Here is a 26600-nt window from a genome sequence, read left to right on the forward strand (position 1 = left end):
CAAACTGATTTGAATTCGCAGCGCTCATTAAACGCTTCGAAAAACGCGATTACTGCGAGTCTGAGTTTTCCTCGCTCTTACCAGCTTTAATGTTAACTTGCTAGAATTTTTTGCACTGAAATTGTGTCAATGACTACTTGCTTGGACCTGGTTGCATTCACGTGCTCAACGTTAGTTTCTTTTACAACCGCCAGAATCGATGCATTTTAGATGTAGGCAAAGTGTTTTAAATGAAGTATTTTGATTTGAGTTTTATAGATAGGCCGCTGCATAGTTCATGTGAAAAGTGCAAATAATCTACTGTAATTAGTTGTTGTACAGAATTGTCGTATGCTCTACTAGAGCTTAAAATTTTCACAACGCACAATCTAAAGTGCGAACAATATTTCCCCGCCAATCTCAAATCTTTTAGCTGTTTGTTATCTTTATTAGCAGACATAATAATTCCATTTACAAGGGTTCACTCCCTTCGGAACAACTGCCGTTCTGTTAAAATAATACTTGAACACCTTTATCTCGGTAAATGTGAGTACGTAATATTGTATCCTACGAACAATGGGACATGCATTAAAACCGGTTTCTGTTTATAAATTCTATGTTTACATATGTTGACCCTTTTAGGCTACGCAGATAATAGATCGTTCTTGTAAACAACGCATTATCTTATGTGTTTATAATAAAGATTGCAGTTGCGTTTTGATAGCTTATAATTTGGAGCTGATATTTATGGATATTCGTAATATTTTCATAGCGTCTTGCATCACCGTTAAAATGCAATGAACATTATGTATTTGTGTTTTATAGGTTTTTGAATGCATATTGAATTTCAATTACTTCGTATTGCTTATTATTTAATATCTAAAGGTCTTTCTTCCCGCGCACTACAGACATCTGGAACAAACTCCCTCATGCGGCTTTTCCAAACGGCTATGAACTGGGGACCTTCAAGAAAAGAGCATATTCCTACCTGAAAGGCCGGCAACATACTCACAATGTCTCTGGCACTGTGGGTACATAATATGGGCGACGTGGAGCACTTACCACCAGGTGACGCGTCTGCTCTGTTGCCTCCTATTGCATAAAAAAAAAAATTGCAGATATAGGAATACAAAGACTATTATTTAATTCAAAGCACTGAGTAAGTTGATTGCTAATATTGTCATGCGCCTTATACAATACCTTTGATGGGGAGATATACTTCTTTGTTAGCACTTCATATTAGAAAGAAATATATATAAAGCTTTAATGCTACAATACAATGGGTTTTGGTGTTGCCAGCTTATCTTTTATCGCTTGTTTGAAGATAGATAAAGTTGTTTAGCTTAATAGGCGCGTGCCGTTTATTATGATTCATAACCATGGCCTACCAACCTATCCCATATAGATAACGTAAGCAAATTGGTTACTTCATTATTTTGTCACCTACCTTTAGTATGGGAATATTTTCTGAACAACAACTCAATAGACTACGGTATCAGTTGCAATCATTTTCGTGTTATTACATTTGAAATTTTGATGTTTGTTTCTTTATATAAAATTGTAAAATATATTAAATAATCAGCATCTATTCGTATCTAATCTAAATAATCTATTTAAAAAAAATGCCTTTTTTATTTTCATTATTTTAAACCAAACTCGGTTCGGTAATTCGTTGAGTACGAAACATGTTTCAAGCACCAAAATACAAAACAACGTAAGCTACATATTTCAAAACACAATTCTACAATTCTCCTAACATTTTGTATGTAATTTTCTTGCCGAAAGAATAGAAACTCAACAATGGTCTTGCAAGCATAGTTCTCGACTAGCATAGCATTACTATACAGTTTTCTATTATAAGGAACGGCACATATAGTTTCCGATGTTGCAATATACGTAGCTTGCATCGAATCAATTTAGTTCCCATCACAAACCAATCATGGAGCGGCCTTTCCACTTCCTCCTCCGACTGCCAATATTTTGTAGTATTTCAGTGTCGGCATTTTTGCTTATAGCTTGTTTATGTTCTTAGAAGGTAATAGTTTGGTTGTAGCTTCAAACATAGACAACGAAGTGCCCATATATATTTAAGAAAGGAAGGAAATATTTAAATGTTAAACATTGAATTGTCTCAATTATTTCTAGAAAACCAGGCTCAACTTAGTTCGGTTAATTAGAACCGAAATTTCTAAAATTATTAGTGAAATAATTTAAAGTTTACCTATTTTAATAAGAAGTTTTGTAACAAAAAGTACCTGAATTTATCCTCATATTAACCAAAACACATCGAAAAAGTAGAGCAATCCTACGTAAGCGCGTTAAAAGAAAGATTTAATGCTATTTTTGTCATGTATTTTTTGTTAGTTCAAATATTTGGACATAGCTGTATTACTTTCATGGTCTGGAACGAATATAACTATAATTCTTAACCTTTAAGACTATTTTTGTTTGAAGTTTAACCATATACTTTTTGAAACATAAAACTAACGTTTCAGCTTTATTATAATTAAGATAAGATGCCTAATAATACCTACCCTATAAGGATTTTTGGCAATATTTACATTTGGTTTATACATGAATACAAATACTCATCTACATTCGTTTATAATAAGCAACTATAGAAATAACTTATACTTGTATACGTAGTATATTATTATTAGTCTGTGCTTATACTTAGGTGATTATAAGCCCAGCATACTTTGTTTACCACCTCTTTCAATCAAGATATCCCGATTGCTATTCCCGGATGATACTATAAGAACTACTAACAATAAAAAACGCGGAACTTTTTATTATATGATCTTTATTTTTAAATATTTTTTATCTATAAATAAATAGACGTTTAACCTCACTAAAAATAAATATAGGTAGAATTGTAACCAAACCGGTTGTCATTAAATCGAACCTATTTCTCCGGTTGATCTAAAAATTTGTCGTGCCAGCATTAATGAGACAAGACAGAATTATTAGTGGTGTTCGTTCAATATAGCTCCAATTAATTTCCGTTCCTACAAATTAATTGTGTCCCATTTATTCGTTTATTTTGAATAAATCAATCCGCAATATTTCATTTGTTGTTGGTTATTTGACGCTATATACAATCGGAGTTCATATTTTTAGTCGAACTCTGGTAATTGCTTTTATTCTGGTTTGAGGATTATTTTTAAAGAATCGGGAATAGTTTAATGGTATGACGATAAACTGATTAGATTTGTTTCTTATAAAATACCAAGATAATTTTTGTTAAGATTTATGTTTAGATTGAATTCATAAAAATTGCAAATGCGTGTTCTACCATCGATATGCTGAACTCAATGTTAATTTTATTTTTGTAACAAAATGTATGTTATCCTAGTAAATTAAAATCGTCTACAAACCACAGATTAGTTGTTTCAAAGCGGAAAAGAAGCCATACGTGTAAGGACATTTGATATGTAAAATACCGATTACTTAACGAAGGCGCGTTATTATTTATGTAATTATTACTAATCTTATTACATACGTTGTTTATTTATTACATGATATTTAATGAAATGAAATTAATTTTATTTCTCTTATAATATGTATTACAAACTGGTTGGGGTCGTTGAGTTACATAAAACTCGATTATTTTAACAGTGTACGACTTTCCTCTACTGTCTTCGATTCGAGTTTTTGAAAATTTTAGTTTGCAAAGTTTGTTCAAAAGCATTAAAATTTTAAAGTGTTTTAAACTGTTGTTGCAATAAAAGTTATTGGTTATAAGACTTACAAGCCACAAGTAATAAAGGTTCAAAAGAATATCCTGTACTTGAGAAGGGTTATTTCAATAATAGGGAAACATAAGTCATTAGAATTATAAAAATAAAGATTAATTTGGTCTTCATTACAAACTTCAAACAAATGCAAGAAAAATAAATGTAAAGAAAACTGCTTTGATCAAATCAAAACAATGAATTAAGATGTTTAAGTTAGTATATATCATATTTTAGACTGAAGCCATGAATAATTTTTGGTACAGATGCAAGGTTGCGTCTGACTAAATAAATTTTTATCTTGGCTAAACTCTAGAGTGATAGAATTTGCATCACAAATAACCAATTATATACTCAATACTGTTTGTATTTATATATTGGTGTAAATCTAGAAGGAACATTAATAACTGCAACTATAACTTAGAAGCATTAATAGCCTTCACTACACAAACTATTGCAGTACGTACTTACAGTTTGTTCATAAGTTCACAGAACATGTGGACGTGGAGATTTTATATGTGTAAGACGTGTTTGTAATTAGTTAATGACTTTTCCTTAAGGAAAGTTTAATTTGTAATAAGAGTTGTAGATGTAACAAAATCTTAACGAATGTATGTATGTAAGGATGATGTTCTTATACTGCATCCACTTAAAAAAATAGTTTATAGTTTAAACTTTAAACATATTATGTAGGAAAATTACATTATACAAACTAGCATATTATGTTCTGATCTGTTCTGATCTATGATAATGTTTATTTTCTTGCCTCCTGCAAAAATACGAAATACATCGATAATAATTCGATAAATCCACTTAGCCATACATATCAACAGCAATTATCCTCCTATTTATATTTTCAACACTTTAATTTGGTGTCTGATTGAAGAAAAAGTATTTAGAAATGCATAATACAAGTTATATTATAATTGACAACAAATCTTCAGTCTCTTCTCCATATGCAAAGAGTTTAACTTCAAAGGTATTCAATTAACTAAAAATAGTGCGATTTTGTAATATAGCTGAATCGGTATCATGCGTGACGAGCAGAGCATTTCTAAATATACGAAATCTAACTTCCTCCGATCAAAGAATTCTTAATACGATATTATTGCTACTGGACAGTTATAGTCTGATGAGTTTTAAACGTTTACGGTTAAAAATATCTGCTTAATTTACGACAAATCACTATTTATTAATGCTCCAATACTATCTTGGGAAACGTTTAAAGATGAAGAGGAAAAATTATAAATGGGTGTGATTTTTAAGCTGTTCCAAACTTTTTATATTTTCATATGCTTACACGTGGAATATACATTGCAAATTGAAACCCAAAAACAAAATAAAATAATCAGTAAGTTATAATTGAATTGCAATGGAAAGGGGGTTTTCATAAACAACTTTCGAGTTCTTAAAACGTTTGTGGAAAACGTTTAGATTTGCGAGATATTCGTGGCATGGCAGTGAAGTAAACACGAGAACTTCGTGACGTTCGATTAATTCTATCAAAGTGAAAATGTTCCACCATTTTCCACGCTACTTGTTTCGAATTGCTGTCAACAGTTCAACTAATGCTTCCGTCGGTCCAATATTAAACTTTTGATGGTGTTTATGGCCTCGCCTCCGATTTATTACTGAGTATCTAACGATATCAAATGTATCGATTTCACGCTTTATTATTGTAACCTGCTTCCCAAAATTATTTTGTTAAAATTCAATTTTCTTGCGGTTTTGGCGGTGGACCATAAAATTCCCTAACGGTTGTATGCCACGGTGTAGTCAAAAGAACGGTAGATAAAGTTGGATCGTGCGATAGATTTACTACTTCCTCGCTGTCCAAAACTTTGACGGAATCAGGGATATTTCGTTCCATTTTTAGGATCAACAAACCAGTCAATTAGTGACTTTGATCTCGAACACCGTGGTTAATGTATTCATGTGATTGTGCATGGATTAGTCGAGTCAATTGGGAATTCGTTTTGATGGACTTCATCAAAAATTTATTGTGTTTTGATTTTAATCCGATTGTTGGTTTTGCTGATGATTGGAATGGAATTTTATTTAAATGAATACACGTGTAGTTGTGTAGTTCCAAAATGAAAACGGTCAATATCAATTATTTATATGTACGATGTACGTATTACAGTAATAATGGGGTGACAACCGAATCGAGGTAGTTATCACGTCCCCATACAAGGTCAGATAGGTACGATACGTTAAGTATTTTTGAATATAACATGTGAACCCTAGAACTAAACTCTAAGCACCAATAAATTTCATATGCACGTGAATGTGATAAAATATACATATTACAAATATAAACAAATTAACAAGGTATGTTGACGGAAGTGATAAATAATGAAACAATTATTAACCAATTCCAAGCAAAATATTGAGCAGAAACTATCGCAGCACCTTTCAATAATGTAAACCACAGACAAATTGATTTACAAGTATCTTTTTTAAACTTTTCGATATTAACTAGAACTTTTATTTCAGGTGTCACGTCCTGTACACAGCCGGCCTGCTTCAGTGGGCGGTACGGGGGTCACCCAGGACATATACGACGGGCAGGTGACGAGCCAAGGGGCGCCCTCGTCACCTAACACGAATTTACTGACGAGGAGATGCGAAGTCGCCTGTCAGGCTAGCCAGCGGCTTCTGCAGGAGATATTGGCTAAACCTGGTGAGTGTTCTGCCTACAATACTCTCCAATCTTTTTGACCGGGCTGAAGTTAGGTACAGGTCGATGCGTATTGCGTAGTATATATACACTATACCACAGTAATAAGAACTAAATAGATCGTCAAAATGCCCATCTTCAGCCCGTTAACGTTAAGAATGGATGAATGGTATTCTTTTGCACGAAAACGAATTTTTAATGTTTCTTATGTACCAGAATAACACGTAAGCTATAGGAATATCCGCAGGTGAAACCGCGCTTCAAATCGATTTCATGAGTATATGAATCCTGAATCAAATAATTGTATTATTGTCAGCGTTATGAAACTTTCTTTGTAACTTCTACTAGGGTCTAGGACTATTTTTTTAATTTGTTACTGTAAATAACTATAATACTGGACTTATCGTTATGAAAATTTGAAAGGTTTATTTTTCCATAGGTAAATGACTCTGTTTACTTAGTTGAACGCCTTTTAGCGATCGTGCCTGGATATGATGAAAATACATCTAAGGGTTAACAATTTTGTTTGTTGAAAGAAAATTGAGTTGAAAGCACTCATCGAACCATACTGTAATTACAGAGTTGAGTTAATTAATTTGACGACTCGTGTTTCTCTTGTTACCTGACTCGAACTTTAAACTTCAGTATGTTTTTTTATTAGAAAAATATAACAGAGTGATAAATTATAGATCACGAAAAAAATACAAAGGCCTGGTTAAATTCCTACATTTCTAAATATACATACAATCGAAATTCGCTGCAAAATTTTAGTAAATATTCCTAACTAAGTGAGAATAGCCCATAAATTTGCCATTTTATGGTACATCTACACGCTTATTTCAAATAATATTATATATATTTATTGTTCCAAATTTCACGAAGAACAAACGTATTTTATGACTGTTACATCAAAATGTACTACAAATGAAAGTTATTTAATCTTTCGACGTCTTTGAAGTCTTAAATAACAAAGACTTTCGTTTTTCAGATCATTTATTGAGAGAAAGTTAAGGAAACGTTAAAGAACTTGAGAAAGTTTTTGACTTTAAGATGGGCTGATATAGATGAATTATTTCGTTATATATTCACTCGTTTATTATTTGTTGATAATTTAAACCCTTTGTATATTTATTTGTTTTGCATCACAATAGTTTTGTTTTCTTTTATATGTATATAAAACCTACATACACTTGACCCATTTAAATTCTGTCAATTTTCAATGAATATAAAAATATGCACTTATAATTTTAAACAAACAAAAGACGCATTTGTATGTATTCAGTGTACAAACAATAGAAACTCATAACGTAATTAAGAGTAGGTACGGTTCTTATGAATAAGTTTGCATTCAAAATAACATTTAAATGAAGTATGAAAACTCAAATATTCTTTCATTTAACAAGCTGCTGCTTGTCAAGCAAATTTAAAATGCAACATTTCTAAAGTCGTTTTATCTTAATCCATTCAAAAGATCTAATTTATTCCGAGCAGTTCCTATTTAAATTTGAGTAAACTTTATGTAAAGAAGGATTTTAAAGAAAAACCACCGTCACTAGTTAGTTGATTAAAGCATTAATTAAATTAGGTGGCATCGCGATATCTTGGGAAATCAAGAGTTGTGTTCTGGCTGAGTTGAGCCGGGCTTCAAGAAGTTCTAAATATGCTATGTTTTAGCGCAGTCTGAGAACGCCTCGAGACAACTTAGTATAAAATGTTTGCGCAATTATAACGTCCCGTGAGCCAGAACTTGTGAGCAACGCGGGCTTATTTTATGCTATTTTATGATATATATCCGGCTAGGAGTTTCTTAATTAATTATATGCTATAAGCTTATATGCTAAAAAGTAAAGCCATCCTGTTTTTCATTACTTCTTCAATGTTCTCTTCTTTTCATTCACCTATCCTACATAACTATTTTAAAATTTTAAAATACATCGGTTATAATGAGTAATACAATATTCAGATCAAGCCCGATCTATTAGTCAACAAAACAAATATATTTTAAGTGAAATCGGCAATACATTTTCGCAAAATATCAATTCGTTTTTCAAGCGGTCGTTGTTTATAAGCAATGATATTTATAGGCTCGAGGTCTGAGTGGGGTACCGACTGCTTTATTAGAGACCTTTATACCCTCGGTAAATCACCGATATACGTGTACTTTTTATAGAAATTATTGCCCAATTTTATTTATTAGCAAGTACATAAGTGTATAATATAAGTACTTGATTTACCTACGTTTAGAAATAATGGATTCCAAAAGCATATTTCATTCAAAATAAGTTAATTTTATACGTGTCGGCGGCGTTTCAAGTCTTTCATTACAAAATATAATATATGTACATAATAAAATACAAAATTATTGAGTGCTAACCCTCTTATTGCTTGGGTAGTGTTGTGTGACGTCACTGGTTTGTGATTCATACGAGTAGCTTTAGGGGAAGCCGTACAACTTGTAACACGCAGATCTTGTTTATTTAGCATTTGTAGTAACTTTTTTGTAAAAGAGTTTAAGGACAGGTGATTAAATGCAATGCTACTAAATTACGATGTCTGTTTTGTTGTCAAGGAAATGTTGAAAGACATAAAAAAAAATTGTATACTTAGGTACCTAATATTGGTATGGCTAATATTATTAAAGTAATACACTTTTGCCTTGGTAATTATCGTACTTTCTACCCAGACTAGAATAGATATAAACTACGAATGATAATAATTAGTCCTTCATTTGATGCAGTCTAATTATTTCATATTTCTAAATATCATTTCATCATTAATCTCTCATTATCAGACATATAAAATGATACCTATTTATTATAAAATATTCAATCAGAGCTACATATTAAAATATTTTAACTGCACATATTTGAAATCACAAAAAAAAACGAGTCATATTCACGTGATTTACATAAAGGCGTTACGCTCCTTCGCAACGGACAAAAACTTATCTCTCCAAGCGGAGGTATAAGAACCCACGAACAATAGTTCCAGGACGAAGAAATAAAGCCCTGACAATGCTGGTCTAGACTAGAACATTACTGGAAGATTAGGTCCCTTTAGGAATAAACCCGAAATCTACAAGTTAAATCAAGAAGACTAGCATTGATTTGATTCACAATAAAACTTTGTGTGTCGCATGATAGAATACGATAAAATTAGAACATTCAACAGCCCAACTTCAAAGTTTGTAAATAAATTTAAAACGTTTGATTTGTTAACATCATAATGGACTAAAATATATGAATTCATTTGAATAACCAAAATACTGTCGTGACTTCCGAGTACAAAAGTTTTAAACAAAAACTATAATTATATAACATCACGATAGTCGTTTTATTCATAAAAACTTTTGTATTATCACCCGTATTATAACGAATGACTTTTTGTGAAGAAGCGCATAAATCAAACTTTTTAACTGCATTAATGAGTAGATTTTATATCTTTTTGTCCTTAGATTACAAAATAAAGTACAGATGGAGCATGACAACCGCCCGTCGCCCTTGTCAAAGAAAATACGAAATCAAAAACAAATACGTCGCTGCACCAGTGCTATAGCGCATATAGTGTCATGCAATACGTCAAAAAGGGTTTGCAATTTTAGTAAAAAAAATGCCGTCTTGTGATAATAAAACGCTGTAAAATTTGTTCCCGAAAACAAAAAAAAAGATAAAACATCGTTTCACAGGTTTTCTGTAGATTATTTGGCTGATTTATTTCTTTAATACGAATAATAATTTTACAGATATGAAGGAATACAAAACTTCAACGTATGTTGCCAGTATTTTGAAAATGAATTTGCCATTTTTATTGGTAAAACGGTAAAATGGTTAAAAGATCTTCAGGGTAATGATGTTGGATTTTTCGATCGTGAATGTGGTTATTTGTATAGTGCACTAAAGGTTCATGATAATTATTAGATTATTTTAATAAGCATAATACATTATTTTGTTATTTTTATAAAGCTTAAAAACGTCATAGTCGTTTTCGCTAGTGATTTAATTTATGTGAACTCCATGATGGATATGATGAAAATAAAATGTCCCGTATTCTCGAGTTCTCGACTAAAAACTACCGCTATTCGTATTCATATATTATGAAAAATAAAAAATAATATAATTATTATAGTTAATATTGAAACTTTTTTATGTAATTTATTTAATGAAAAATTGAATACAATTATTTTGTCCATATATAACTTTAGTAGGCAGGTACGTCTTTATGTAATAAAAGAATTTAAATAAAAATTAAAACTTGACTTCTCATTTTTGTATATAGCCTACGTCACTACCGCCACTAACATAATAATTCAGATCATTGCAATGAAACCTCACAACTCAAAATCGGTCCAACGGTTTATACTGCAGGGCGTGTCAAAGAAATATTATACATACATACATAAACTCGAAAAACATAACCCTCTTTTTTCCGTAGTCGGGGAAAAATTTGGGAAATTTTTCAATATCTGGCAACATTACACGCACACAGAAGCACCGTGTACGTACAGTGCAGCGGCGAAATGACAGCACACATAGCTTTATTGAAAATGACGATAAATTATTCGGTTTAGTTCGGCAACGCTCCATCTGTCTTTTATTTTGTAATCTAAGTTTTTGTCATTATCATTTCTATGAGTTAATTGCCAGTTGAATGTATTTTATTTAAAGAAAAGTATAACGTTACGGTAGCTTTACTCAAGAGAAATTTATGTTATGAAAAATACATAAACGTATTGTTTTAAGTCGATGCATTGTAATAAAACAAGGTCATTGCACCCGTTTGGATGTTATCATTGTTTATTAATATCTTATCATACATTAATTAGTATCTTTTATAGTCGGTTTTAGCCGCTCAACCTAATAACCAATAGAAAAAAAAACTGTATACCTACCTACTGTAACATTGTTACTGAATTTTTATATCTACCGAATATAATAAACGTGATTATAGTAGTTTTTGCATAATTGAGTGACAGTACTCGCCAACACTCTCATAAACTTTCACATTTATAATATAAGTGGGAAGAATAGTAATTTCCCGAAGGAAATGAATAAGGTCCGTGAGATATTGGGTCTTACCACAAAACCATCTTCTCACAAAGTTATAAATATAATATTAATGCTTAGAACGTATAACTGTTTATTAAGTTAGTGGTCACAACTCACAACCAATATACCCAAATGTCTTATTGAGAATTTCTTTGAGGAAATAATTTAAACAGAGTTTTTAAATAAAACAAATTGGAAATGTTTAGCCTTGATTATTTATTTACGGTATAAAGCAAAGTTCATCGTCAGTAAACCGACTTTACAGACAACCAATTTTTTTTTAATAATTAATTATCGCCTAAAGATCACAATATAAAATGCTATTGAAGATGATATTTAAATAGTTTGTAGGCGGTTACATAAATATCCGCTCATATGCTTTGTGCAACCATAGTTGCAAAAATGAAATACGCTAAATTGCTTCCGAAAAAAATAAAGGTAGCCTACTTTGCTAGTGCTCTGGAACGTGCGCCGCGCGTTCGACCCACCGCTATTAAAACTTAATTTATGAGTTCCGCGTGAGGAGTGCTTCAAATATATTGATTGTAATCGATTGCTATTGAAATAATACTATACAAATCTGTGTTATTTTAACAATATATGATTACCATATACCTTTAAAAGTTATGAAATCGTCTAAAGTCCACTAACTTTTAAAGTCGTCTTAATTACATATTTATTACAACGGTCACTAAAATATTACTTTATAACAATAAAACACATGTTAGAGAATAATTTGGTAAGTAAACACGAGTAGAAATCAATAAAATACAACAATTACGGCATATTTTAACACTTCCTTCTAAGACACGTAAGATACAAACTAAGATATTCTCAAAATTATGTTTGAAAGGTTGGTAGTATTGGGTAGAAATAGATGAATCAATTAGTTGTCTTTGGTTTAAATACGTAAAAATTAGACTCTGAGAGTATGAAATAAGGTTTATAATCAATTGAAATAAGAAAGTCGCTTTGCAACCACAGTTGCACGAAACAAGATTTGCGATCGTGTTATTGCAACTGTGGATGCACGGAACAAAGCAAGGGGTCATTTTTTTTTTCTGAAGCATATGAGCGGATATAGAAGAAATAAAGGAATTTCGCTTGAGAACGGAAGATAAAATAAACCTGCACTCTACCGCCCACTTTGGATTAGTAACACTATTTATAGCGGAAGAATCTGGGTTGCTTCTTCTCCAATTGTGTGCATTTTTTCCGCCCAAATATCAGATCCTCGAAAATAACTATAAAAAGATTCTGATGATTAACTGAATAACTGAATCGGGCAGTATACTACAAATATTATAAACGTTTAGGAGGATAGGTGTTAATCTTTTTACATTTTCCAAGCAGAAAGAACTGTATACCTAGGTACAATTATTGTACATTCACTTACATAATATGCAAAGTAGCAACACCTATAATCCATACATCTCTTCCAGGTACTCCCCCCTCCGTAGTCCTGCCACCAAGAGGCGGTTACTGGGCAGATGGCCTCGACGACAATCCCTCAGAGGAGGACAACGAGCCCCGACCACAGCCCAGCACCCCACGCCAGCTTACAAGAAAACATAACATAGATACAGATGACACCGCCAAGTATTACAGGCGGTTCTTTTTAGGAAACGTAAGTATTATAAATGTAATATAAAATACGCTTTCTTATGAAATTATTGTATTGTTAACGGTCCTTGATAAGTTAACAAAATTTGAAGTTAATCTGTAAGATTGAAAATCGACTCTAAAGGATTCTGTTACATACAAATTACAAACATACAAGCATAAATATATACAGGTGAACCTAATGAAAGTGTAACACAAATATAATCCAACTAAGAATAGGTCTTTGTAATACGTCTTTGTATCAAATAAAACTACTTAGAAATCCTTATGCGTAGAAAATGTCAAATTTCATGAATTAGTCGGACAATTATTGTTAAAAAGATTCAAAAAGAAATGGTAAGCTTTTGTACTGTAAGTTGGTAAACTTAAAATTACAAATGAAATAAGATTTATTCCATTTATATGAAGCTGAAAACATTACCTTCGTCAACTGAAATACTAAATAAAGTTTCGCCTCGAAAACACGTATGTTTGTGAAAACAAGAAAATTGACAATTTATCTTTTTATTTCGCTTACATTTGTATATTTGCACATGAAATAAATTGGATTCTACAAATGTCAGCATTTCCAATAGCAAACTAAAACGCATTTTCTAAATTGTTTAAATGCAATGAAGTCGAGTAAATGTTTGCTATGGAATTAGAAAGTCTTTGAAAGTTTTTCTTTTGTCTACAGATTATTAAATCGATATCAATTATCGGAAAAGCATTTCTCTGAATATAAAATGACAAATACGTTGTTATTTTTTACTGCAGTCATAAAATTAAAATTGCGTTTGTAACAATCCATTTAATTAATTATGCAATCATAAAAATATCAACACATTAGTGAAATAAAAGTAAATTACATTTCTCGCTTTACTGGTTGAGTCTGGTACTTTCCTTATGGGTCATTAACCATAATTAGAGTCTTGTTGGTCTGGTCTTATTGAAATTAAAGAAACCCGAGATACGCTTTATTTAACTTTAACAATTACGCACAAATGCTACCAAATTTAATAAGACAACAAACAATAGAGACATTTAAAATTATTAAGCTTAATTGAATTACAATATAATATTACTGCTTACAGTTTAAATTTAAATTTTATAAAACGTAATTAAGTATCTTCACTTTACATAATTATAAACGTTAAAGCTTTCTTTTACTTTTTATAAGAAGATAATTATCTGTTATTAACTTTCATTTCATCCTAGAAGCAGGCCTTGGCTTAGCTGGTATAATTATAAGTCTCTCATGATATATTTTTCTTTATTAACAACATGGAATACGTTGAACGCCTTCATTGAATATTGAAAAATCATGTGCTCATTGACATTTCGCGCCGCGCTGTCTCATGTGGCCGTAACGACGCAGTCAGTATAAAAATATATTTCGTATTAATTATTTTCACATGGTATTTCGACAATCACTTGGTCACGTTCCCCTTGACATAAAATGTGGAAAGTCGAGTGCTTGCCCACCCAATGTCAATGTCCTTTTATGCCTTGACCTTCTAGTGGACCTCGTGAGGACATAAATCAATATACTCTTTTCCGCAGTTATTAAGAACCAGTTAAGGTTTTGATATATTTTATTCATGATTTTCGTGTAACTTGCAATAAATGTTCGCGTTCATGAGATTATAATGTGAGTGATGATTTCTGTTTGCTTCTTTAACGTCGAAGTCATTAAACTGCAGCGGTATTACGTTAAACGTAAAAAAATATTCTCACGGGGCCAATGCCACGAACTCAGGCATGAAATACAATTTAGCTCTTCATAATAATTTCATTAGTTATTTCACATTAAACTATTTAACAAGAAAACAGCGTTACTATTAAACAAGATGAAAGATTGGAAATAATATCGAAATGCAGAATCATCCTAAGTTTTCATTTCTCAATTTCAGAACCATTTTACTCGCTGCCTTCGTTATAGAAATATCTTTCGCCAAATAGATGCACGATCATTTGAATCGCTTTGACAAATTTAAAATAACGAGGCCTTACAATTCAATGGGTATCATTGTAATACAATGTTTCGAATGCCCTACAATTCAGACGTGTGAACATCAGCTCATCTCTACAAAGCTATTGCAATACGAAACTGTTAGATCGACCTCTAGTCGCATATATATTAATGAAAGCTAAAACAATCTGTCGATATCGCTGTACTTCCAATTCATGAGATTAAGCGAATTGAATTGAATCAACCAGAGTACAAGATGGATTAAATATGGATCACATAAGTTCAAATTTAATGGTTTCTATTTGTTTTTAACTAGTGTTCCGATTAATATGATTGATTGACAGATAGATAGACAGATGTCATGTGAAGGTCCAATAGTCACTGATATATCATGGAAGTCATGGATATTATAATTCTTTCTACTTCTTTATTGAAACAAGCTCTCTTTTTTCTTTTACCAACGATCGAACGAAGTACCAGGTTTTTCTTTTAAAGCTTTGTCCTCGTTAATTAAAATCGTGCAGATGCGTCGATTTCAGCATACGTAGATTTAGTAAATTTTGGAAACAAAATATTTTTACCTACAGAAGCAACTCATAGATTGAAATATTTGTTTCCATACTAGCATGACCCAATTCGTGTCGAAACACAAGCGATCCATAAACCACGATACATATTGGTTCTCTCAAAAATACTGATATCTTCTATAACATATGAATGTTTTAGATCGTCTATCACATAAAGCATGAACAAAGATCTACATTTGACACGCTATTACCAGCACGTGTGAACTTTCCCATACCCACGCCCCATAGGCTTACTTTTTCTTCGTTTTCGTATCGTCGGTATCTTCATAATTATTTCTATGAAGTATATGAACGAGCTCTGTTCTGTGTTTTCACACGCCGAATTCAATGTCAGGGGTTTAGCAATAAAATTGCGTAATTACTAAGCTAACTACATCTATTGCCACGAATTATATTCTTTATTGCTTATTTTCTTCTGACTAATCTATTTCTGACTATCACTGATCTATTTTATTGATCAGTGTCACAAATTTGTTGGTAGAATCTGTGTTCAACTACTGAGATAAATCTCCGATTGATTAAAAAAATTAAAAACTCAGCATAAAATTTAACATTCCATTAAAAATACCACTCGTGCACCAATTAAAATCGTATGCACTCATGCGTTAGTTAAGCGGAGTACTCATTACGAAAAACCTCTAACGACAGTGGGAAAAGTCGCCTGCCTAGCTACGCGGAACGGACTGGCTTCACGCCGACTGAGCCAGGCGGCTTGTAGATCAAGCCGATTACGGAATTATGCAGCAATTTGATACCGCGCTTGTGTGCTCCGCTTTATCGTTCGTAATCTAGCCAGAATTACATACGTTTCTTCCCTGGAAACTGTTGTCAGATTGAATAATTCGTTACGCTTTTGTGCGAAGGGTTTGAGAACGTAATAATTGTAAGACCCCATCCCAGTTTATACAGCTTGTTCAATTTTGTGGTCACGTAAAAGCTTAAAAAATTATAACACACAAGCTTATCGTAAAAAATGACAGTACCTGTCGCGAAAACCGGGTTCAATAGGTTATGGTGGCATCGCAGAGCAAGGGTTAGGCTAGATGAATGAGATGCGGTGATCGCTACAGCGATAGCGAGGGTTGACGCGTAAATAAGTTGCGCGTATTACTGAGATCACGCTCCGTAATGGGACTATTAAAGTTTATGTCCCGGATTTGTTTACCTTAATTTATTGCATGCGTCAATTGGGCTGCGGAAATCCACGTGGAGCCAAACCGACTGCAAATAACTGCGTAAATGAAACGATTTCAGCTTTTAAATTTAATATTATTTTTCTGTAATGATTGGAGTTATTTTCTGCTCCACTGATTGAAAATCAATTACTTAATCTTGTTTTTTTTCACAGTTTATTTTTTCGGTTATGTGATAAGTAAAAAATGTTGCTACTGCATTAATTAATTATTTTTGAGTGTGCGAAATGTATTGTAAGATGCCATAACACAAATGATGAACTCAAGTCGCGTATGATGTTAACAGTCCCTAACTTTAATTACAAGTCGGGTTCTGGCAAAATTGGTAAAGTTATATGAGTTCTATATCCGATTACAAATTCATTTCTGAATTTGTACATTCCGAATGTGTGCTAAGGACGTGTGAATTAAAATATCTATTGTAAAGTTTATTTGTTTAGTATTTCACAGCTAGGGTGTGCTATTTGCTTTTGTATATTGTTTGGCATATTGTTTTAACGAGTACCGTTGCAAACGCTTTCCAAATCCTATCACAGACGGAATAAATTAAAATGGAATGGAATATGTTGTAAATAAAGGCGTAAAATCAATCGGCAATCCCGTAAAGTAATTTAAGACTGTGACGAAGACAGATGCGGATGATGACAAAAGAAAAGTGGGAGTAATAAGCAAATGCCTCCGTTCATAACGAGAAATTGGTTTGAGGACAATTCGTTTGAAGAAAGAAATCATTGAATCGCGGCGACGATTGCAATCTTACCATTCAGTTCGATGAAAATAAATCTTCGAACGCAAATAAAATATTTTATCCAGCTAAATGACGCAAAACAGGTGCAGATTATTGCAAAAGTTCGAAACAGATCATTTACCTTTGGTAAATCTCTGAATCTTAAATTGTCAGCTGGTAGTTTTAATTTATTCAGGATAGAAAGTACATAGAACTGGGGTTTTTATGTTGCAAAAACTTTTGAAAACGGACAATTCAATTAATCATGTTTAACATACCTTTAATAGAAACATCGATTCTATGTATTATATATATTATATATATATTCCTATGGAATGCTCATTTCAATGTTGCATTGATGGATAACAAAGGGCAACCATCAATGGGTTCGTTTGCCAACCAAAACATCCAGAGCATTCCATCTTCAATGACAAGATCCATCAGCTTTGGAAGGAACATTAACCTCACGTCCCTACAATTACCGTCCTTAGCTTTCAATTTACGTCTCCAGAACGATGAAAAAGGACAGGCGATAAAGGGATTTTCAAAGTGAGATGAAATGGAAAGATTCAAATTTGAATGATGAGACCGTTAATGATAATGTATCTCGTAATGTTGGTCATAAAACATTTCCCATATTTTATTTTTCCATGAAACAGCAATGTATCGGTTGAAATTGCAATTTGAATTTTTGTGTGCTTTACCAAACTGGGAATTAACATGAATGCATTCTATCAAATGTTACAGTGTTCGTTTATTTTTAATTTAAATTTTAAATCGTCAAAGAACTACCTGGTTCATTATTTAATTGGTTTAGTACTAATGATTTCCTGGCAGCAGACCGAATGTTTGCGAACGGAAACACCAAGCATTGAAGTAGAATCAATCCATTATACTGATCACGTACCTTCTTAGAACTATCGATGCCTATTTGGGTTCTGTCTGTGCTATATTATGGATATCATGATTAGACTATTGCCAGTCTATTATTGCTATGTCATCCTGATTATTCTATTATCTATCGCAGTTGATGTTCTGTTTCCTTTTTTTAAAGATACTGCCTTTATTTGCTATCAGATATAGAGGTAGGATATGATAATAGTTTTTGGTAAGCAATAAATTTAAATGTTTCTTTGGTTATTTTGGTTTCATTCTTTTCATTCAATGGAAAATAATTTCTACTTAAACAATTTCTACTTTTTCATAAAAAAAGCATATGAGAATAAAAGTTATCAATACTTTTTGCTCATTAGTTTAATCGAATTTATAGTCATTAACTTTGATATAATTAGTTGTATTGTTAAACTTTTATGCCATGATAATTTTGTACAAAACAATGTATTTTAAATTTAATTATTACTTCCACCAGGTTACTAAAATAATATGTTTTGTAACCAAATCACCATGAGGCCATTTGACCATGGTGTTTTGTGTTAGTTAGATTTGAATTTTCATTAACTCCCATGTCAATTAAGTCTTTGTGTTCATTTATCTGACCTTCAACACTACGAAATAAGACAATTGTATTATGCGGCAATAAACCTTGTCCGCTTTAAAAATGTCGTTAACTTCATGAAATATTAGACGCTGAAGACTGTATACATTATGTTTTATCGTCTCCACAATTCGCGTACAGACTCTAAATGGATGTTTCCAAGCGCTTCTTCTTGAGATAGTAATGAAAATGTCTTTTAAATAAAGATACATTCAATGTCAGTGGAGGATACAAAAGTACGTGCCATCTGATGTTCAGTAGGCTGAAGACAAGAGGGGAAATGTAAAGCCGTTTTCTTGGAATACTGATTTAGATTATGGCTTGGTTTCAAATATAAGCGGAGTATTTCAAATGCGTTATAATGCATGTAAGTATGTATGCAATATTGGTTCCCACTTCTTTGAAGTTACGTGAAGTGGGAACTTCTGATCGTAACTGAATTCCCCCCAAAGTATTTTATAATGAATACAAGCTTTAAAACCATTTATCTTTATTCGCATTTTATTTAACAATGGTATGAATAGATTGTAATAGTTCACCCATACTCAATAACATTGAGGCACAAAACCGATACAAAACTATCGAAAATTAAAATAATTGCTGTACGCGATAAAACATGTCCTCGACTATGACAGGCGTGTCGAAACAACGGGAATCACAAGGCAATATTTGTACTGACTGTAGGCTATTTATCGTATTATTCGCGCCTGTATTTATTGTCCCTAATGGTGTGATAGGTCAATTCTTCATTGGATGACTAGAAGGTAATAAATATTACGGTAAATGACATCATCTCTTAACAAATTCTGATTCACTCTGATTACGTAGATGGTCTAGAATCGTGACTTGGCTTGTCTTCCTTTTACTAGTATTATTCCAATAGGCTTATTGCTTGTTTTCTATTGATATAAATGTTAGGCGATATTTATAGGTTCTAAAAGTGGAACATAATAATATTCTTAGTTTGTCTATGAATTATACAAAACTGCCACAAATATAAAGGTATAAATACACATATATATATTAAAAGGGTGTCTCAATCATTGTTTATACATAAACCTGAATAAAAAACTAAGGAAAAATAATGTTTTCCTTTGTTCCCAATGATATTTATTGAATCACTAATAATTAATTAAATACATTATTATGAATATAATGCACTATTTTTGATAAGCCGTAAATAATGTTTAATACGATACGACATCCGCTGCTATTTTCCTGTAACCTCTAATAAATATTGTTAGGTTCCATTTATTTCTCAGTATGATGATTAAAGCTGATAATTAATTTGCTAAAATTAACTTCTGAAATAAACATCATTATGAAGTAAATTGAAGACTGATTGAATATAATACTAATTGCTGTAAAATAAAATTCATGTTTATTCTTACTTCGAGTTAATGACATGTTATAAAAAGAAAAATTTTAAATCTTCGAAGTACCTAACAGTGGTTATTTTTTGTTACAGGAACACATTAACTTGGTCGGCTTCGACCCAAACCTGGGCCCAGTGGTGATGTCCCTAAAGAACGAACATATGGCTGGCCAGGACCACACTAGGATACTGTTGAGGCTACACACAGAAACCATGCATGGACTTATACCTGTTACAAGTAAGTTTCATGTTTCAAGTCATCGTTAAAAATCATGTAGAAATCGGTATGTACTTGCAAATATTTGCCCTAAGGCTCTTAATATTTTTGATAGCTTAAAATGTAATTAAGAATGCATTTTTATGCTAATAATCCAACACAACATGTGTCTTATTCTTGTTACATAGTAAATAAAATCAACCTTTCATGCCCAGCTTATAAAGTAATCAACTTAACAATTCCAGATCCCGGCACCATGCAATCACCTCTGAAAATGGCTAAAATGCTGAACGAACAAATCAACGTAAACAACTTCACGCCAGTAATGTGTCTAAACGCATCTTCCCTTATCGCCGCGTACGACGAACATGTCCTTGTAAACACGTTCAAGTTTGGAGTGCTTTACCAGAAGTATGGACAGACCACGGAAGAAGAATTATTCGGGAACAACGAAACGTCGCCAGTTTTTAACGAATTCCTTGAAATGCTGGGCCAGAAGATCCAGCTACGAGATCATAAAGGTCAGTGGAAGTCTTAATTTACAAGTTGTTAAGAGTTTGAGACAAGATATATCAAAGTTTTAAGTTCGTGGGAAATTTTGATGGAAGTTCTGTCTTAGAATCTGTTTAGGTTTATTAAGTTTCAGTAGTAAAAAACGCTGCAATAAGTTTCCATACCAGATTATTCTGAAGAAAATAAGCTAAAACTATATTCAGCACTCAATATAGCTAATAAAACTAACTCAGCCTAAAACTATTTATCCATTCGAACATCAGACAACAAATTACAATCAAGAGCTGATAGTCTACCAAGAAATAGCTGGATTCTATAAAAAATACCTAACGTATCCTGCCTTATAATTGCCTGCTTGGTTGTATTCTAGAATGTTCTCGTCTTCCAGGTTACAGAGGAGGCCTGGACATAATGAACGGGCACACGGGCACGGAAGCGGTGTACGAGCGCTTCTCCGACCGCGAGATCATGTTCCACGTTGCGCCACTGTTGCCGCACACCGCTGGCGACGCGCAACAGTTGCAGCGGAAGCGACATGTTGGCAACGACATTGTCGCTATCGTGTTTCAGGTATTGGGTTACTGACATACTTTGGAACGGTTTTAGAGCAATTTTTGGACTAAAAGTTTGAATAATATTTTAATTTTAATATGTAAGGAAACGGTAGTGTAATAGAAGTAAGGGAAAATGCATTTGTAACTGTTTTTTATACTACACTGAATATATTGAGTGACTTAAAAATAGCGAACATTTGAATTAGAAGTTAAATCAATCGTCCTAGCTTGGTCCTAGCTGATATTCCAATAAGGTTTGTATAAATTATGAATTAGTCTTACCTAAATTATTGTTATTTACTTTTCAGGAGAGAGCAACACCATTCACTCCAGATATGATTGCTTCTCACTTCCTGCACGCTTTTATAGTTGTTACGCCTGTTGAAAGCGCTGAAGGGGAGACCAGGTAAAATTGCAATTATAAAGTTTTAAAATATTATGCACAAGAAAATAACAAATCGTCAAATCCGTTTTAGAACGCTACATAATTATGATAAAAATAAAAAGCATTAGTATTATTTCTATAATCAGTTTAAACACTTAAAACTTACTTTGAAAAGGAAAAGTCACTATGAATATTCCTTTTCCATTCACACTTTAAGCTAGTCAGTTGTTTGAAGTAGTTTGTGAAAGTTTCAAATAACGATGGCTATATTTGCATTAAGAAGCGAGGAAATAGACCAGTGGGAATGGTACCTCTGGGTAATTTAAATGCAAAATAATATCCTTGGCACTAGCACTTTAAGTGTCTAACATTATTATATAATGGAGTTAGTGCAAACTTCCTTTATATCCGATTTGTCATGAGAGTACGATTTTTCTCTTTTGATATTTTAATTGACACACCAATGTCCAATAGATTAAATTTACTTTTGGTAAAGCTTAAATTTATACACGAAAAATATGTTTAGCAAAGTGATAAATAAATTGTCATAGCTAAATCAATTGCTGTTTCGGTTATATGCAGTAATTTATTTGCTTATATATGTAATTTCTACCTCAGGTACAAAGTGGCCGTCACAGCACGTAGGGACGTACCATTCTTCGGGCCGACTCTCCCGCAGCCGCCGATATTCCGCAAAGGACGCGAGTTCAAAGATTTCCTCCTCACCAAGTTGATCAACGCCGAGAATGCGTGCTACAAAGCGGAGAAATTCGCCGAATTAAAGTCACGAACACGCACATCGTTGCTACAAACGTTAGCTGAGAAGTTGAAAAAGAAAACTGTAGAATTCCTTGGTACGGGGTCGAGGTGTGAAGCGGGCGCTGTATCGCCGCAACCAGAAGGCACGCCTAAACAAGAGGGACCCGGGGCAAAGTTTATAGGCACGGTCAAGAAAGCGATTATCTCGAAAGTCAGGTATGTTAATATATTGTGTAACGAATACGTGCAAATAATGTTATCGATGATATAGGTTTATGTAATTGCGCTTTCTCGTTTATATTAATACATTAATACAAAGTGTATACAAGTAGCACGCAATTGATGCAATATAATATTGTCGATAATAATAAATAAATATAAATTATTGAAACATTGAATGTAATACACCATTTTTTGTTTACAGATCACCAAGTGTAGACACGAATCTTTCAAATGATAGTAAGAATGCCGCCAATAAGAAAATCACACCACATGAGACGCCCACCCCTAATGTAAGTATACTTTCTACGTATTGTCTAAAAGCTTTTTTGTAACTTCTTCCGAAGGGTAGAACTAAGGGTTTAGGCTTTTCTAAAATGACGGGATGTATAATATGAGTTTAGTTGGAATCTTTCAGCCCCAAGGTATTATAAGTTATAGCATATTGAAACCAATTCATCAAAACAAACAAAGCATTATTATTACACTATTAACATAATAACTATTAACATATAAAAACACTTATTAAAGTATCAATCAACCACACCAATAAACCACATAAAATAAACTACAACCAATAAACTCCACAGAGCGGTCGATCAAAAACGTCGATCCCGTCATCATCAGCGAGCGCAGTGTCCGTCCGGTCGGCGGGCGGCTCCGCGGGCTCGGGCGAGTCCAGCCCCGACGTGACGTCACGGGCTGCCAACCCACGCGCACCCCTGCACGACCACAGCGATGACTCTAGCTTGAATTCTGTTGATCTCGATCCGTTGGGTGAGTACTTTCATACACATACACGCACCCAGACACAATCACATACACACGCAAGCGCGTGTATGTACTAATGTATAATTATGCTCACACTGTGCTAAGCGCTCACACTTATAAAACATGAACACACACACACAAATTCTCATAAAAATTACAAACATAAACGCGCGTCGCGCAGTATACGTATTTACACGATACGCTACGCGAACACAAACATACATGCACTCACACACTTACAGCAAAAGATAATACCTGTGGATAATACTATTATTTAAAAAAAAATTTCATCTAAAAGTTAACAATAACTCGACTATGATTATGCATGAGATTGCATTTTAAATGTCTGCGTAATTTATTCATTAAAAATTAAACGCGCTTTCGTGTCCGCACTTCACAAGCACTTTAAGTATCGGCTAAGGCAACATAATAGAATTAATGCGAGCGGACATGAATGTCGTTATGTGGTGTACCTCTCTAGCCTTTATGTCAAAATGACAAGGACTATTAATACAAACATGAATACTTACACATACAAAAAAATAATTATGTTTGATGAATAGGGTTAAATTACATTTGTAGCATTTGTAGTTAAATGTCATTAATAATCGACTTACTATATTCTAATTTATAAATGAGTTTATAAGGTTATCGAGATATTAATATAGAAATCATAATTTGTATGTCCATCTACTATTTGGTAGTAGTATGCATAGAAGCTATATTCAAATGTTTTATTAAATTGTTATTGCATTTAAACTTTAATTTTACACATATAACTTTACATCATTGATAATAATTTGATTACATAGAAAATGCAGTAAATTATGTCATACTACACGCATATCATCATTAAGGACAACGACTGTTTCTTTCCATTAGGTCTCCTATACTCTATGAATAGTGTCATAATATTTTTACATAAAACATGTAACATTAGTAAATTCATAGATTTTCATAATGAATTCTTTCTGCAATTAGATGACAAGGACTGGTTGATTTGTGGTAAAAATGTAACAGGTTAGTCCTGTTCACAGATTTGTTATTATCCCTTGCACTATATGTTCATAGTGAAGGTAGTTGCACATATTATTTTAGTAGAATAGTTGTTCTGTCCGTAGTTAGTTCGATGTAAGAATAAAGGCATGCAAGACCATGCCCTGCTTGTTTTTAAATTCTCAAAAAGTTTTCTGAAGCTAACCTAAATATTTTTGTCCAAATGCGATCTTTAACGCTCAATTATTGATGACTGAGTGTTTTTTTTTTTTAATTGATAGTATTTACTATTTACACAATGTTTACCAAAAATTTATCTAATTTATAAGTTCTATATCGGTATCTAATTTATAAATTCTATATCAGTATCAAGTTCTATATCATACCTTTTATGTTACATCATCAAAATATGATATAGTAATAAATAAACAAATCGTACAATAAAATAGTAATACACAAGTGAAGTTTTTATATTTATTCCACATCTAATTTTATTAATTTTTCCATAGGTGCAGTATACGTAGACAGTGACACGGGATTAGAATCGATGTCCTCAGCCGAAGTGGGTGCAGCGAACAATCGAGAACAAGTTTTGCCGCCAAAAGACGCTGAACAATTGCGACAAGAGGTCTGCCGCCTGAAAAATGATAAACTGGATCTTTTGAAACAAAATATTGTAAGTATTTGTTCGTGTGAAACTCAAATATTTGTGTAATTTTACCGGTTTGATATGCCATATTGTAAACAAGATAATCCCTACTAATATTATAAATGCGAAAGTAACTCTGTCTGTCTGTCTGTTACTCAATCACGCTTTAACTACTGAACCAATTTGCATGAAATTTGGTATGGAGATATTTTGATACCCGAGAAAGGACATGGGCTACCTTTTAATATATTTTATTGCGAAATATATACCACGGGCGAAGCCGGGGCGGACCACTAGTATTATATAAGCCAATAAGGGATATGATAAAACGTTTTGCAAAATAGTATTTTTAAGATCAACGCCATCTTGTGACACATTCCCTAACCACTTCAATTTATTTTTCAGAACTGGCAAAACGAAATCAAGTGCTTACGAGAAAAAGTCATCACATTGCAGGCTGAACTAGCAGCCGCCGCAAAAGACAGAAGACTTCGAGAACAATCCACCACGATCATACCCAACCCTTCCACACATGACTCCACAGCTTAGATCATAAGCAAAGGAATCTAATCATTATCATCTACGCTATTAAGTCGATTTTCGCATGCATATTGCTATCGATTCAGTAATGATTCTTATAAATACGAATTTCCATTAGTAATCTCAAAGGAAGATTTGATTTGATTGTTGATTAAATTCGTACAAATTATTTAATATCTGCGCATAAAACTTCCTGCGCCAAGCTGGCCTAATATGATAGTAAAATAGTGCAATATTTATATATTATACTATATCTAGCAAATTATATCGCTGTTTTGCACGAATAACCGCACAATCCAAAAACACACATTTTACAGGATAGCTGTTTGAAAATTAAACAAAATATTTACTGTCATAACTTTTTATGTTTTTAATCATTAGAAGAGTAGAATATATAAATCGAAAGGACATTAATCAAGGTTTGATTGCATTGCTAAAAATGCAGGTTTTGAGCTGCGAATACCTTAATCAATAATTAAAAACTATGACTTATTCGACTTGTTACATAATGAGTTTTGGTATAATATCATGAATAGAAACATAAATCAAAATAATACATACAAATAGTTCTCAATTTTAGTTTTAGAATGGCATAACTGGTAATATGA

General features: G+C 32.7%; 1 protein-coding gene across 6 annotated transcripts in view; it reads left to right on the plus strand.

Annotated features, from left to right (window-relative positions):
* The window catches only part of LOC123698270 (rap1 GTPase-activating protein 1), a 210460-nt gene extending 184206 nt beyond the window's left edge, over positions 1 to 26254 (plus strand). For all 6 annotated transcript variants that reach the window (XM_045644860.1, XM_045644857.1, XM_045644861.1 and 3 more), the window contains 11 exons: positions 6210 to 6396; positions 12881 to 13065; positions 20483 to 20627; positions 20852 to 21127; positions 21508 to 21689; positions 21982 to 22079; positions 22677 to 23033; positions 23242 to 23329; positions 23627 to 23813; positions 25313 to 25479; positions 25858 to 26254. In XM_045644860.1, coding sequence (XP_045500816.1) covers positions 6210 to 6396; positions 12881 to 13065; positions 20483 to 20627; positions 20852 to 21127; positions 21508 to 21689; positions 21982 to 22079; positions 22677 to 23033; positions 23242 to 23329; positions 23627 to 23813; positions 25313 to 25479; positions 25858 to 26001 — 2016 coding nt within the window. In that variant the 3' untranslated portion in view covers positions 26002 to 26254. The remainder of the gene's footprint in view (positions 1 to 6209; positions 6397 to 12880; positions 13066 to 20482; positions 20628 to 20851; positions 21128 to 21507; positions 21690 to 21981; positions 22080 to 22676; positions 23034 to 23241; positions 23330 to 23626; positions 23814 to 25312; positions 25480 to 25857) is intronic.
* The last annotated feature ends 346 nt before the right edge of the window (positions 26255 to 26600 follow it).

The sequence above is a fragment of the Colias croceus genome, chromosome 15, assembly GCF_905220415.1.
Source record: "Colias croceus chromosome 15, ilColCroc2.1".
In the NCBI taxonomy this organism is placed as follows: Eukaryota; Metazoa; Arthropoda; class Insecta; order Lepidoptera; family Pieridae; genus Colias; species Colias croceus.